The sequence below is a fragment of the Epinephelus fuscoguttatus genome, linkage group LG24 (assembly GCF_011397635.1).
Source record: "Epinephelus fuscoguttatus linkage group LG24, E.fuscoguttatus.final_Chr_v1".
NCBI classification, from domain to species: Eukaryota; Metazoa; Chordata; class Actinopteri; order Perciformes; family Serranidae; genus Epinephelus; species Epinephelus fuscoguttatus.
Window position 1 is genome coordinate 18566498 of NC_064775.1, and position 14824 is coordinate 18581321.

At 39.3% G+C, this 14824-nt stretch overlaps 2 protein-coding genes across 2 annotated transcripts in view; both read left to right on the forward strand.

Moving 5' to 3' along the window:
- LOC125884974 (collagen alpha-1(VIII) chain-like) overlaps window positions 1–7146 on the forward strand; it is a 30273-nt gene extending 23127 nt beyond the window's left edge. Inside the window, exons 3-4 of the mRNA XM_049570313.1 lie at window positions 3179–3470; window positions 3948–7146. Coding sequence (XP_049426270.1) covers window positions 3182–3470; window positions 3948–5902 — 2244 coding nt within the window. The 5' untranslated portion in view covers window positions 3179–3181 and the 3' untranslated portion in view covers window positions 5903–7146. The remainder of the gene's footprint in view (window positions 1–3178; window positions 3471–3947) is intronic.
- An 811-nt stretch (window positions 7147–7957) lies between these two features.
- LOC125885025 (protein jagunal homolog 1-B) lies at window positions 7958–11112 on the forward strand. The gene is made up of 4 exons (XM_049570389.1): window positions 7958–8083; window positions 8934–9031; window positions 9625–9697; window positions 9787–11112. The coding sequence occupies exons 2-4, from the start codon at window positions 8943–8945 to the stop codon at window positions 10174–10176; spliced, it is 552 nt and encodes a 183-aa protein (XP_049426346.1). The 5' UTR covers window positions 7958–8083; window positions 8934–8942; the 3' UTR covers window positions 10177–11112.
- The last annotated feature ends 3712 nt before the right edge of the window (window positions 11113–14824 follow it).

Below are 14824 nucleotides of genomic sequence, written 5' to 3' on the forward strand. Positions count from 1 at the left end.
CTGTACAGTAGACACATTGGGTCTGACACTACTTTACTTGCTTTTTTAGTAATTGCCCAGAAAAATGTGAGCAAGTCTTGTTTCCAAAAACTTTGATCTCTTTGGTACTGTTTCAGGGCATACAAATACCATGGCGGAGGAAAACATACATTCACCCATCACTGTTTGTTTTCACACTGTGCTCTTGGCAACACTTAGCCAATCTCTTTAGCACAGACATGTTTAAAGGATTGAGGATTATGTTCAAAAGTGACCACGTCCCCTGCGGGGCCTCTTAATTACGATATATGTTTTAGCAGCATGTGCTTCGTGTAATTCACCTCAAGGATATGAGACTCTGAGGCTTTTACATAGTATGTTTGAATAGATGTGTAAACAAGGGGAAGGACGGACAAGAGGCAGTGGAGGGGTCTTGTTTCTTTTTTGGTTTGACCACAGTGGGTTTCATACTTTCAGTCAGCTGTAAGATCGAAGAGCACAGCCTGCTGGTCGTAGACTAACATGATGGCTGCTTTTAGGTTAAATGGTGTGTACAGTGAATGTCCTAGTGGTTATAGCAGCATACTACAGACTACAGGATTTCTTACCTAGCTCTTATTTCTGCCTTACTGGAGTGTGAATGATTAACTTCAGCGACCTCAAGTGGTGAGAGAAGGAACATCAGCAACCATTTAAATGGAAATCAGAAAGATTTCATTACAAACTGAAGGTCTGAAGTTTGAAAGATACTATCCTGGTGCATTATGGGAAGTGTAGGATCTAGGATACTGTTAAAACTGTGTTATGTTCACCTACAGTAAAAGGTCTGTTATGGCTGCACTGAATTTTCTGTAACGGCAGTTAACGTGTGTTGAGATGCTGTGAAGCCTGTCAGTCAATACTAACAGTGATTTGTGTGAGTTAACCACCCATAATTGGCAGACGTTTGAGGATGGGGCTGTTATTCCTCTAGTTTTGTGTGTGTGTGTAGCCAAGGAGCAGGAGCTGTTGAAGTTGCTGCTAAAGCAGACAGGTTTGTTGTTTTGCCACTGGCCGTGGCCCACAGTAGCCTGTGTTAAAGGGCCAGTGTGTAATATTTGGCATGGTTTATTGTCAATCTGAATCTGAATCTTAATATTCTACCCATTAATATGTTTATACAAGTGTATAATCGCTATAAAATAAAATTCGTTTGGTTTTCATAGCCTTATAATTATGCTTTTATATATATATATATATATATATATATATATATATATATATATATATGTGTATATGTATATATATAGCAAGGGCCTTGCTTTAGAGAGGTCGCCATCTTGCGCCGCCATGCATATACGACAGACCGAGCGGACAATCCAGCCAGCCACAGAACACGTTTCGTGTGTATAAATAAACCAACGAAGACAGCGGAAGGAAGGAAGAAGGAGAAGGAAACAGCAGAGTGTGTTAGTAGTTCGTCGATAGAGAGTAGTGAAAAGTTTTTTTAGTTATAAAGTCTGGGAATGGACCACACTACCACGCAACAGGAGAGAATGAACCCGATCCGTCATCTGCGAGGAAAAGAAGATGCAACTTCACTCCTTGTGATGCACTCTCTGTGGCGCTTTTCCTCCTGATGATATATCTCCCCAGCGATGGTAGCACCGAATCCCATTCAGTGCATTCAGCCTCTCTTCTCGCCCGCTCAGCATCAAACACATGGAGTTCCTCATATGTATGCTCCGGCTCAAACAGGTATGGCTCTGGGTCTGTGTCCGCTACAAGAAACTCTTCAAAATCGCGTTCAGAGTCGTCCATTGCAGCTACTATAGTCCGGAGATATTGCTAGTCTAAATAAACAGCTGAGCTCTGTTTACAGGCTACGCTGTCAGTCAGTGTACGGGCTGGAGATTGGCGGAGCAGAGAGGGGAGGGGGGGTCCCCACTCGGTATGGTAAACGAGTATGTGTGTATGAAGTGTGTCTGTTACGCTAGAAGAGTCAGAGTTTGGGACGGAGTCTTTTACACCCTGGAGTGTTACTGGAGTTTTTGGAGTGCTCAAGTAAACTGGCCTTTTTCCCGAACGCTCCTCTGGTCTCCTGCTTGTGAGGGATTCATTACAATATCGTAACATGGTTTAGATATCTAAATAAATATTCACCTCCTCACTAGATAGACCTACTCCTGAAAAACTTGTGCGCAAGGCTTTTTGTCCCTACGAGGCCACCGTCATTTACCCGACGGGAGGGGTGAGCGAGTGAGCCCTGCAATCTAGAATTTGACCACTGATGTCACTGTTTTCAACCCATTTTACACACTGGCCCTTTAAAGTGAAGGAATAAAAAGCCAGCAAAATGAGTTCATGCCTCATAGCCTCATTGTTAAGGGACACTACAATACATATATATATATATTAAAGATATTTTTTAGGGCATTTCCGCCTTTAATTGATGCCAACCGTACCACCACACAGGGTGAATCATGCCTCTATCTACATTATTGGACATTAAATATTAATGGCATCCTCCATGGCTGAGCTGTAACATTAGCTAGCTCAGTGGTGCTAGGTGAGCTAGCAGTAGATGCATGCGTCCTTATGTCCAGTGTTGCATTGGCGGGTGCAATTCAGTAGAAAGAAAACAGTCCCTTCATTAAAACTGCTCAAAACAAGGTCTGTGGACTATCTTGAGTAACCAGGTCATGATTTCTGTAAAGAGACATTGCTGTTGAGTTTTTCAAATGTAGTTTTTTGGCGCATTGATCGCCACAAGCCGAGTGCCATCAAGTTCCATGATACTGGAGAGAAGGCGTACATCTCCAACACTCTGCATCACACACCAAAACACCCTAGAGTGATAAATGGCACTACGGGTGGGAGGGAAAATACTGATTTTGGAGTGACCTGTCCCTCTAACGTCAGGATATCTTGGCCTATGATGCTTTGACGTCTCCCTTTAAAGTCTCCCAAAGTACCACTTTAAAACCAGGGATCAAGGTGTTGCTATGAAATGAACGCAGTTGCCAACAAATAATTAAAATTACACAGAACGTTTCAAATTTGTGGACAAGAATACAACTAAATATCACTTTGAATACAGTTAATTATCAGTTATGAAACAATCTAGTGGCATTAAACTAACCACCAGACTGCACAATTGTCTAAATGTGTTATGATGTCATAATCTGTTATATTGTACTTATTTTCTTCTCCAATGCAGAAAATGGCGGCTGCCCCCCTCCACTCTCTCTGTCTACTCATCACAGTGTTCCAACTGTCTTTATTACACCTGGTCCACAGTGGGGCATACTATGGACATAAACAGCCACCTCAGCAGCACCAGCCATTGCCTCAGTACAATGATGGGTTTCCCCAGCAGCAGTTTTTGGGGAACGAGATGCCACACCTGCCTTACAAAGGCCAAGATGGGCCATTACTGCCTCAGTATGGAAAAGAGCTTCCTCAACTGCCTTTGCCACTGGGCAAAGAGAGGCTGCTGACTGAAGGCAAAGGTGAGGTCAGCTAGTTAGTGGAAAACCAGTAATTTAGTTGTCACTTAATACCTACCAGCTAAGATAGACAATATATACCAATCCTTGAACAAGACTTGAAGAAGAATTGACAAACTCCTGTGAAGGAGACACTTGCCTCAAAGATATCTTCAAATCCAATCACTCTGAGGTGACATGAGACTGCCAAAATGCAACCTGAAATACTCTTTGCAAGATCAATTTAGGGCTGATATAATTTACTACCATTAATGGGGCTGTCATAATCTATTTTCAAATTCAAATAAATTAATAAATAAATCATTAACCAGTATTACAATCATGATAAATATTTTACATATTCTTAAATATTCATGTAAACTTCTTAATACTGTTGATAATCCATCACAACGCTTGCTGTATTTCATTGATCACTGTTGATTTATTTAATCAATATTCTACATTATATTATATCTACCAAATGTTCCCTTTTATTTTCAGGACAAACATTCCCCAGAGGGGCCAAAGGTCCGCCTCCCCCTGTTCCTGGTGGGGAAGGTCTCAGAGAGGGACCACAAGGAATTCAGGGCCCCCCGGGACCAACAGGGCCACCAGGACCACAGGGCCCCTCTGGCCTACCAGGCCAAGGATTGCCAGGGTTACCAGGAAAGCCAGGACCTCCTGGTCCTCAAGGCTACCCAGGAATCGGAAAACCTGGCATGCCAGGATTGCCAGGAAAACCTGGAGGACCCGGATTACCAGGACCAAAAGGCGACCTCGGTCCTACTGGTGGTGAAGGACCAACTGGACTTCCTGGGCCTGCAGGGCTCCCAGGTCCCCCTGGACTCCCAGGGATTTCAAAACTAGGAGGTCAGGGGTTGCCTGGCCATATGGGTCCTCCAGGGGAGCCTGGCCAAAAAGGTCCACCTGGGTTTCCTGGTCCTCCGGGCCCCAAAGGAGACAAAGGACTTGGTCAACCTGGTTTGCCAGGTTTGAAAGGACCTAGTGGACCCCCAGGTCCACCTGGAAATGTGGGCTTACAAGGGGTTGGTAAACCTGGGCTGAATGGTCTCCCTGGACAACCTGGGATACCAGGGAAGTCTGGTCCTTCTGGAGAGCCAGGACTGGCAGGGCCGCCGGGTGAGAGAGGCCAACCAGGACCACCAGGTTTGCCAGGGATTGGAAAACCAGGAAAAGATGGTTTCAGAGGGCAACCAGGGCCTCCTGGAGGAAAAGGGGAAACAGGCCCTCCTGGTTTACCAGGTGGTCCAGGCTTGCCAGGTTATGGTAAGCCAGGGTTTCCAGGACCTAAGGGTCACAAGGGACATGCTGGTCTTCCTGGACCTCCAGGCCTAAAAGGTGATAAAGGTCATGGAGGTCCTCCAGGGGTCATTGGTTCCACAGGTCCCAGTGGTATTCCAGGCCCACCAGGTCCGATAGGGCCTCCAGGCAGTCTTGGCTTCCCAGGGCAAAAGGGAGAGGATGGTGTCATGGGACAAAAAGGAAATCCAGGAATGAAGGGTGACATGGGGCCTCCAGGTCTTCCAGGACAACCAGGTTTGGGAGGTGGTGGTGGACAACCAGGACCAAGAGGTTTTCAAGGGCCCATTGGCCCTAAAGGAGAACCAGGTCTTAGGGGTTTACCTGGTGCCCCTGGTGCTGCAGGATTACCTGGACCAAGAGGAGAGGTGGGACAACCTGGAGACCAAGGCTACCAGGGACCACAAGGTATCCCAGGCATTATAGGACCAGGGGGACCACTTGGACCTCCTGGACTGCCAGGGCAAAAAGGTGAAACAGGTCTGCCTGGTAAACCTGGCTATCCTGGTGAGGGAAAGCCAGGACCTCCCGGTCCAATTGGACCTCAAGGTAACCCTGGGACAAGTGGCCCCGCTGGACTTCCAGGACAACCAGGACAACCTGGACCCCCTGGTCCTCCAGGACTACCTGCTGCATCTCCTGATCTCGGACAGATCCTTCCTGTAAGCGGCCCATACACTGGCCAAAAACAAGGTTACAAAAAGCCAAAGAATGGAGGTGACATCGGTGGAAACGTTGTGGAGATGCCTGCGTTCACAGCTAAGCTCACAAATCCGTTCCCTCCTGTTGGCTCTCCTGTCATCTTTGACAAACTCCTGCACAACGGCAACCAGGACTACAACCCCCAAAATGGTATTTTCACCTGTAGCGTCCCAGGGATCTACTACTTTGCTTACCACGTCCACTGCAAAGGGGGGAATGTGTGGGTGGCACTGATGAAGAACAATGAGCCAGTGATGTACACATATGATGAATACAAAAAGGGCTTGCTGGATCAGGCATCGGGGAGTGCCGTACTCCCGTTACGTCAAGGAGACACTGTGCACATACAGCTGCCATCTGACCAGGCTGCAGGACTTTATGCTGGTCAGTATGTCCACTCCACGTTCTCTGGATACTTACTGTACCCAGTGTAAGAAACGTGTATAGACCAAGGCAACAGTAATGACACATTGATGGTATCTTTTACCATATTTATGGTAAAACTACTGCAGTCTCGAAGGTACAGTGTAGGTCAAGTTAAATGGTTTACAATGTGTGGTAGCAAGATCATCTTTTTTATATACAGCAGCAACATCCTTCATTTAATAATTCTTTGCATTATATGCATCACATGTTACAACAATGGAGTCTCAGAAAGATATAGAGTCATGAAATAATGGAAAGTGTATTCTGGTCACTGGCTATGATGAATGAAAAGTTTCTTGTGAGTGCTGTGGAGAGAAGAGGTAAAAAACAATACCAAATATCTCAGTTGTCATAATTCTTGTATGTTTACATTGTGCATTTATTCTTATATCCATCCACACACAATATATCAGTGTTCATGTCATGGCTGGAATAATTCCTGAAACTATGAGGCTTTATGTTGCAGAATTGTATTCACTCATGTTTTGCTTTACAGTTATATACTGTATACTGGGCACATAACAACATATTGGTTTCATTGTGCAATGCATTTACTCACAGCTATCACCACATAATGCTGGGTTATGTATTTGGGGTCATGATACAGTTATTAAATTATTGTTAGTCTTTTTTTGTTATCTTAAAATGCAGCTTTTTAATACGACAAAATCTTAATACAATTTTTACATATTCATCTCACAGTGAAAGAAGTATTTGGGTGAGTTTCAGTCTAATTTCATACCATATCTCCCTCCACAACAGAACAGTTTTGTCCACAATTTGGCAGTTGAACTATCTTTTGATTCTTTACTTTCGACCATTTGATGTCATGATTTGTCTTGTTTTGATTGTAATAGACATGAATTCTTTAAGAAGGGTTTTGTCAGTTTGTCAGTATTCTCTGTAATTTATTTGTTTGACTACTGATTATTTGGGATTGTGTTAATTTCTGTGTGTTGACAGTAAATGATGGAATTCATTCCAAAATGCAGAAAGTGCACATTCTGTGGCAAAACACAACGCTAATATTCGAAAATATGTTCACACTCACACCCATTTATACCAACATGTGTCCGTTACTTTCTTTTTGTACTTTATTTCTCCAAACTGGATGTGCCATTTTGGAATGAAAAAAAAAATTCTTCCTGGTTTTTTTCTTTGCTTTGGACAATGGTGCACAGCATTAAATAGGAAACTGTGCCTAAAATATGTGAATTTTGTTGCTTTGATTTGTTAGATATTGGTTTAATAAAGAAATAAAACCATTTGTCTTGACTTGATTTTCATTTGGTGTCATATACTATGTGCCTCATTATCCCAGCAAAAATGACTACCAGTGGTGTTGGCACCTCAGATAAATGTTAAAAATGTGGTTCTCAGAGTGACTCCCTTATGCCATTTACTGTGAGAAAATTAGAGAGACTTGGGGAAAATATTGAAAGATGGATTTTAAGAACTTGCAATGGTGCAGTAGTTTTTTGACCACCAATTTGTCTCTTTCAAAATGTTTGGAAATTAAAGATACCCAACAGGATGGCAAATGCTTTTCTCACCATAAGTTTATAAGAAGCACATATTGCAAAACTGGAAAAATGAGGAAGCATCTATACTTCAAGAATGGAAAACCAAATATTATCTGTGTATTGAAAGGACAATTTTGGGAGACAGCAACAAAGAGAAACAATTTGATAATATATGGAGCCAAACCTAGCATGTAAGTATAAAGTAGCATAAAAATAAATACTCAATTACCTCTAAACTGTACTTAAGTCTTAAGTACAGTACTTGCTACCTTTCACCGCTGCCCACATTAGATTTGACATTTTTTTTTACCAACTCCACATTGGGGAAAAAGGGAAAGAAATCCCCCCTTTAATTGAGGAAAAGACATTGACAGTATTGAATAGTTACAATGCACAATTATCAAGTCTCAAATTATCCAATATGTCACTGTAACAAAGTAATAAATGTGATCCCTTGTGTTGAATGTTTTCCATGTGCTGGTTGGGCGAGAAGTAACGGGAATTTGCGAGAGAACGCGAGAATAAGCCTAGCCAATCAGAGTTTAAACGTCATACTTCCTCCAGTTTCCCCTCCTGCTGCAGTTGCTAACCTCTGTTTCCCTGTTTCATCGGTTAACGCAGCCTTTCTACAGTTTAATGCTTTTTATGAGCAACAACAAATAAAGCGTAAGTGCTATAGTTAATCTCGTATGTGCCCTACTAATGTTATGTGACAGTTTGGCAACTTAGCTTGCTATTTATCTCAAGCTACCAAGCTAACACGCCCGTCTGTGTGACCTAACGTTAAAGTAGCTAACCATTAGCTAGCATTAGCTTGGTAGCTCAGCTGTCTTATGCCATTCACAGACTATTTAACTCAACCTGTCACCATTCATGATTGCTGCTGAAGTGAAGCGAAGCTTTTGCGGATACACTTTGGACTGACGCGTTAATCAAGAGGACATGACAAGTCAGGCATCTGCTACACGTTAGCTATGCTAAGTTAGCAACGCTAGCAAATGACAAGTGCATGGAAGAATCACAGTAGTGCTGCAGCTGTGAAGCTTACAACGTTAATGTTTGATTTTACTGAAGCTGGTGATTCATGTTTTTGTGTTGTTTGTGGTAATGCTATGCAATCTGCAGCGCACTATTTTATATTATCTTCATCTCTGTTTCATCGGGCTATCAATGGTTTAGAGTTTGACATTAAAACGGGAACTGCCCATTGGTTCGACAGCCCATTGTTCCGACCATATTAAACTCATTGTTCCGAAGTCCGTTCCGAAATCATCATGATGCCCTGTGGTTAAGGTCTGGTTAGGTTTAGGCACAAAAACCACTTGGTTAGGGTCAGGAAAAGATCATGGTGTGGGTTAAAATGAAAAAGAAAGTGACAAACACATAAGCCGTGAGCCTGCTCCGCCTCAAGCCGGTCAGCACCACGGACAGTCGGACTAATGGGATGTCGAACCAATGGGCTGTCGAACCAATGACATGGACCCCATTAAAACAACTATGTCACAACTTATTCCAGATATCCACCATGGCTTCTCGAGCAGGTCCGAGAGCAACAGGCACAGATGGCAGCGACTATCAGCACCGGGAGCGGGTTGCCTCACACTATCAAATGAGGTAGGTTCATTCAAACATGAAAGTAATGGAGTGATATCTTACTGGAATAATTTACCCTTTTCTTGAGATCTGTTGCATCTTTCCGTTGCTTTGGGACTAATTTATATTCACATCTCAACACAAATGGCTCATGTTTTTAAGTTGTCCTATGGAAAACTGCCATGTAACTATGGTAGGTCAAAGGGAGGCCATGTTAATGTGGGTAACCGATGGTGAGCGAGATGTCTGTATGGTGTTTTGTATTTGTGTACAGAGGAAAAAATTCAAATTTCTATCGGAGGAAAATCAGTAGCTCTGTTTCATCCATATAATTAAGATAAGCAATGGTATGTCCAGTTCCATTTTTATCAAGATCAAAATGCTGAAAAAAAGGTGCCCTTTTTTTTTTTTTTTTTTTTTTTTTTTGGCCTCTTTGTCGGTCATACTTATTTCAGTGTGTCGTTTTATGAAAGTATGTGAGGTAAAATTAGATATTACATAAAGGTCTGTTATAATTTGATTAAGAGAATTCATCATCAATGCATCTATGAGTTCAATGAACTCATAAATCTTACTGCTTTGTGTTTGACTGTACCATCTGTTGCATTGTGCAGTGTTGCCCTGAAGTCTGAAATCCGTAAACTCAACATTGTCCACGTGCTGATCTGGGTGCTGATGGCAGCTCAGGTAATTGTAGAACTTAAATAAAAGTGTGGAGATTGACTGACAGTTGTAACAGCTGAGCTAGTTGTGACTCTGTGTTCATCTTTTCTCAGGTGACAGTGAGCCAGCTAAGCCTGGTGTCCCACAAGGTCGTAGCCTCTCCATATCAGTGGGAGTACCCCTACCTCCTGAGTTTAATACCCACAGTGTTCAGCTTCTTGGCGTTGCCTCGCAACAACATCAGCTACTTGGTCATCTCCATGATCAGCGCCGGGCTGTTCTGTGTGGCCCCGCTGATCTACGGCAGCATGGAAATGTTCCCTGTGGCACAGCAGCTCTATCGGCACGGCAAAGCCTACCGCTTCATCTTTGGCTTCTCCGCCGTGTCGGTCATGTACCTGGTGATCGTCATCGCTGTGCAGGTGCACGGCTGGCAGATTTACTACAGCAAGAAGCTGCTGGACCAGTGGTTCACTGGCACGCAGGACAAGAAAAAGAAATGAGTCAAAGCAAGTCCACGTGGACATGAGGATCTCAGAGCTGAGGTGTTTGTGTTGGATTGAGCCAGCCGAGACCAAGAGAAGAGACTCTCAAGTTAAAACTATCATGGCTCTTCATCATCTTTTACTGTATTTATATTTGACGTGATATCATCATCGTTCAGTTGTTGACAGAAGATCATTCCCTGGACTGCTTGTGACTGCTGCCATCACTCTGTACATTAATCCTTCTGGAATTTCATCATCCAACTGTAAATGTGTTCTGTTAGTGCCTCCTTATTCCAGGTGTTGACAGTGTAAACAGGCCAGGTTTAACTGGAAGAAGACTGTAATCATGTCAGTTGATGTTTTGGAAACAAATCCAAAAATAAATTTGAATATTTGACTGATCTGTTACACACTCTGAGCTGTTTGAGTCAGGTCAGACTTTCACTATGTCTTTCTTTGGTGAATTTTTTGGATTGTGTCACCCTTTCCTTCTCCTCTATGTGACACAGCCTCACAAATTTCTCACCCAGTTGTGTGTGGTATAAACACAACCTGTAGGGCGAGGCATAGCATGAGAAAGGAGTGAGGGATGGAGTAACGGCAGCTGAAACATCACAGCTGACATACCATAAGGTCAAAGAAGCAATGTTTCTAAAAGGTGATTTATAGATCTAGATAGTTAAAAATAAGTGTTTTCCAGGTGATATCTGGTTTGACATAAACAAACTTAAGAAGAGAGAGACCCTTATTGATCCCCAGCCGATAAATTTGGTGTATTGATCATTTGAGACGTTCAGATTAAAACAAACATTGACAAAGTGTTGGAAAAGAATATATTTTTCATAAACAAATGTATTCAAGATTATTTTTTAACTATTTAGAGAGACCTAATTTTTTGAGTTGAATTACCTGCAGCACTGTCTTTCACAATAAATGAATTTTTCTAATCTACATTATTTATATACAACTTTTTGTTAGTTTTGTGTGTGTGTATATATATATATATAAAACTCTACAGCTGTCCTACCTACAGATGTACCATCAAAATATAAACCCTACTCTTTCTTCCCCTGATTCTTACATTACCTACTACGTACATTGCCCTGCCTCTCTCCTTTGCATAGCCTGGATCAGAAGGTATAGGTGTAAATCAAGGAAACTTAAGTTAAAAAGAAACAAAGAGGAATACGTCATATTGTTTGCGTTCGTTGGTTGGAAGGAGGGACAATAGCTAAATGAGTTAAATTAACAGTTGGGTAAATTAAACTCTATACTGTCCTACCTAGATGTACCATAAAAATAAAACCCTACTCTTTCTTCCCCTGATTCTTACATTGCCCTGCCTCCCTCCTCTGCATAGCCTGGCGCGGAAGGATCACCAAGTCCCCCCAAGTATTATCTTTGAGCCACTATTCACTTATTTATTACTTGTACGTTTTGTTATTTTTATTATTTATCACTATTTCTATATCATAATTTCTAATTTCTAGTGGGGAGTGATGCTGACATGAGTCTAGTGTGTATCAAGTGTGTATGTGTGCTTCAATAGATAGTAAAAAAGAAAGGTGAACCAAAAAAAAAGATACAACACTCATTCAAGGAGAAAAGAAAATAATAAATAAATTTATCAATCAATAATTAATCAAGTAATAAAAAATACATATACACAAACATAACATACATTTTATTATATTTATTATATCCTTGGTTCAATAGCTATTTTTATCTTGGTAACTTTGTGTCCTAGGAAATCTGTGTGTTTATTGGTGTAGCCTTGAGCTATGGAGCAGTTTTATCTTTTATCTTTATCATGTTTTTCTCTTTTGGTTGTTATGGTTAATGTTGTACTGTATGTATGGATGAATGGATGTTGACTCACTGCAAAACAAATCTACCTACGGGTATGAATAAAGTAACCTAACCTAACCTCACATATGAAGGAAAGCTGTGAGCTATAGTCTATGTTACAAAGATATGTTTTGAGTTGTTTGCTCTTGAAGTCACTGATGACCATATAACAAGATGTACATACTATACTATAACTTTTTTGCAGTTTTTTTTAACATACTATACCATGACTTTTTTAACATACTATACTATGACTTTTTTTTTTATTAGCTTTTTTTTAACATAATATACTATGACTTTTTTAACATACTATACTATGACTTTTTTTTTTTTTTTTAGCATTTTTTAACATACTATACTATGACTTTTTAGCATTTTTTAACATAATATACTATGACTTTTTTTTTTTTTAGCATTTTTTAACATAATATACTATGACTTTTTTAAAGCATTTTTTAACATACTATACTATGACTTTTTTAGCTTTTTTAACATAATATACTATGACTTTTTTTTAACAAACTATACTATGACTTTTTTGCAGTTTTTTTAACATACTATACTATGACTTTTTTAACATACTATACTATGAGGGGTTTTTTTAGCATTTTTTTTAACAAAAAACTATGACTTTTTTTTGCATTTTTTACCATCCTATACTATGACTTTTTGCAGTTTTTTTTAACATACTATACTATGACTTTTTTCACATACTATACAATGACTTTTTAGCAGTTTTTTTTAACATACTATACTGTGACTTTTTAGCATGTTTTTTTAACATACTATACTATGACTTTTAAGCAGTTTTTTTTTAACATACTATACTGTGACTTTTTAGCAGTTTTTTAACATACTATACTATGACTTTTTAGCAGTTTTTTAACATACTATACTGTGACTTTTTTGCAGTTTTTTTTTTAACATACTAATATGACTTTTTAGCCGTTTTTTTTTAACATACTATACTATGACTTTTTTTGCAGGATTTTTTAACATACTATACTATGACTTTTTAGCAGTTTTTTTTAACATACTATACCATGACTTTTTTAGCAGTTTTTGTCGACATACTATACTATGACTTTTTTGCAGTTTTTGTCGACATACTATACTATGACTTTTTCAGCTGTTTTTTTTTGACATACTATACTATGACTTTTTAGCAGTTTTTTTAACATACTATAATATGACTTTTTAGCAATTTTTTTAACATACTATACTATGACTTTTTAGCAGTTTTTTTTAACATACTATGACTTTTTAGCAGTTTTTTTTTAACATACTATACTATGACTTTTTTGCAGTTTTTGTCGACATACTATACTATGACTTTTTCAGCTGTTTTTTTTACATACTATACTATGACTTTTTAGCAGTTTTTTTTTAACATACTATGACTTTTTAGCAGTTTTTTAACATACTATACTATGACTTTTTCAGCTGTTTTTTTTTACATACTATAATATGACTTTTTAGCAGTTTTTTTAACATACTATACTATGACTTTTTTAGCATTTTTTTTTTGACATTCGCCTTTTTTAGCAGTTTTTTCAACATACTATGACTTTTTTAACATATCATACTATAACTGTTACTATGACTGTTGTAGCATCTTTTTTGACATACTCTAATTTCTTTTTGTCACACTACTATGGCGTTTTTGGACATACTATACTAACCCTTCTTTTAGCAGTTTTGTCGACTTACTCTACTCTGACCTTTTAAGCAGTTTTCAACATATTATACTACAGTATAGTATGTTGAAGAAGGTCATATGACCTTCTTCAACATACTATACTGTGACTTTTCTCAACATACTCTACTTTTTTGACATACTATCATATGACCTGTTTAGCAATTTGTTTGACATACTACACTATGATTTTTCCAATATATGACTTTTATTGAAGAAATTTATTGTAGGGTTGGTAGGGTTGGATAAACCCCTTGAGATGCATCATCTCGTTTTCGAGGGGGTCCTAACAAACAAATCAAGACTGACAGTAAATCACACACAACATATATACACTATAACGGTTACATAACAAACATTGACAAACAATCTGATACCAAACAAAACAAACAACAGAGACAACAAAAAAATATTACAACCTTCATCTACCAAATTAATAAAATCAAAAATACACAATAGCAGCAAAACAAGGCAAAACAAAACAAAACAGCGAGAGTTTTAATGAAAACAAAAACAATTAGGTTTGAGATGAGAGAACAGAATTTTTTACATAAGGGAAATGATGACACGGAACGAATAGTTACTGGTAAGTTATTCCACTCGGAGGGTGCTCAGAACATGAAAGCTTTTTTGCCAACTTCCTTAGTTACAAAAGGATCTTGAAAAAGTAAATGATCAGAACTTCTTAATGAAGAGTTTGATGTACAGGGGATGAGAAATTGTTTCAAACAATAAGGATAATTAAAATTAATACATTTAAAAATAAATTGAAACCAATGAAATTGGCGTCTCATGTCTAGGGGTAGCCATCCTAGAGTGTAGAACATTGTACAATGGTGTGTGAAAAAAGAGCAGCCTAGTATAAATCTGCAAAGTCTGTTGTAAATGACAGACAGTTTTGGCAGCATTTGGTTTGTCTGTTGTATTACATTGATTTATTCATGAGGTTGTCAACATAATATCACAATATCAGCTGAGTGATGAGGTTTAATTTAACACTAACCGTAAAACAATGTTTGTTGTAATACAAAACACCGACACCAAAATTAACTTTCCTGACAATATGTTCAATATGAGTTTTGAAAGTGAGTTATGTCACTAACTCAGCTTCTTCTCCGG

Coding starts and splice junctions, on each gene's coding strand:
- LOC125885025 (XM_049570389.1), top strand. CDS start 8,943: ATGGCTTCTCGAGCAGGTCCGAGAGCAACAGGCACAGATGGCAGCGAC. Junction 9,032..9,624: donor GCCTCACACTATCAAATGAG/GTAGGTTCATTC, acceptor TGCATTGTGCAG/TGTTGCCCTGAAGTCTGAAA. Junction 9,698..9,786: donor GGGTGCTGATGGCAGCTCAG/GTAATTGTAGAA, acceptor ATCTTTTCTCAG/GTGACAGTGAGCCAGCTAAG.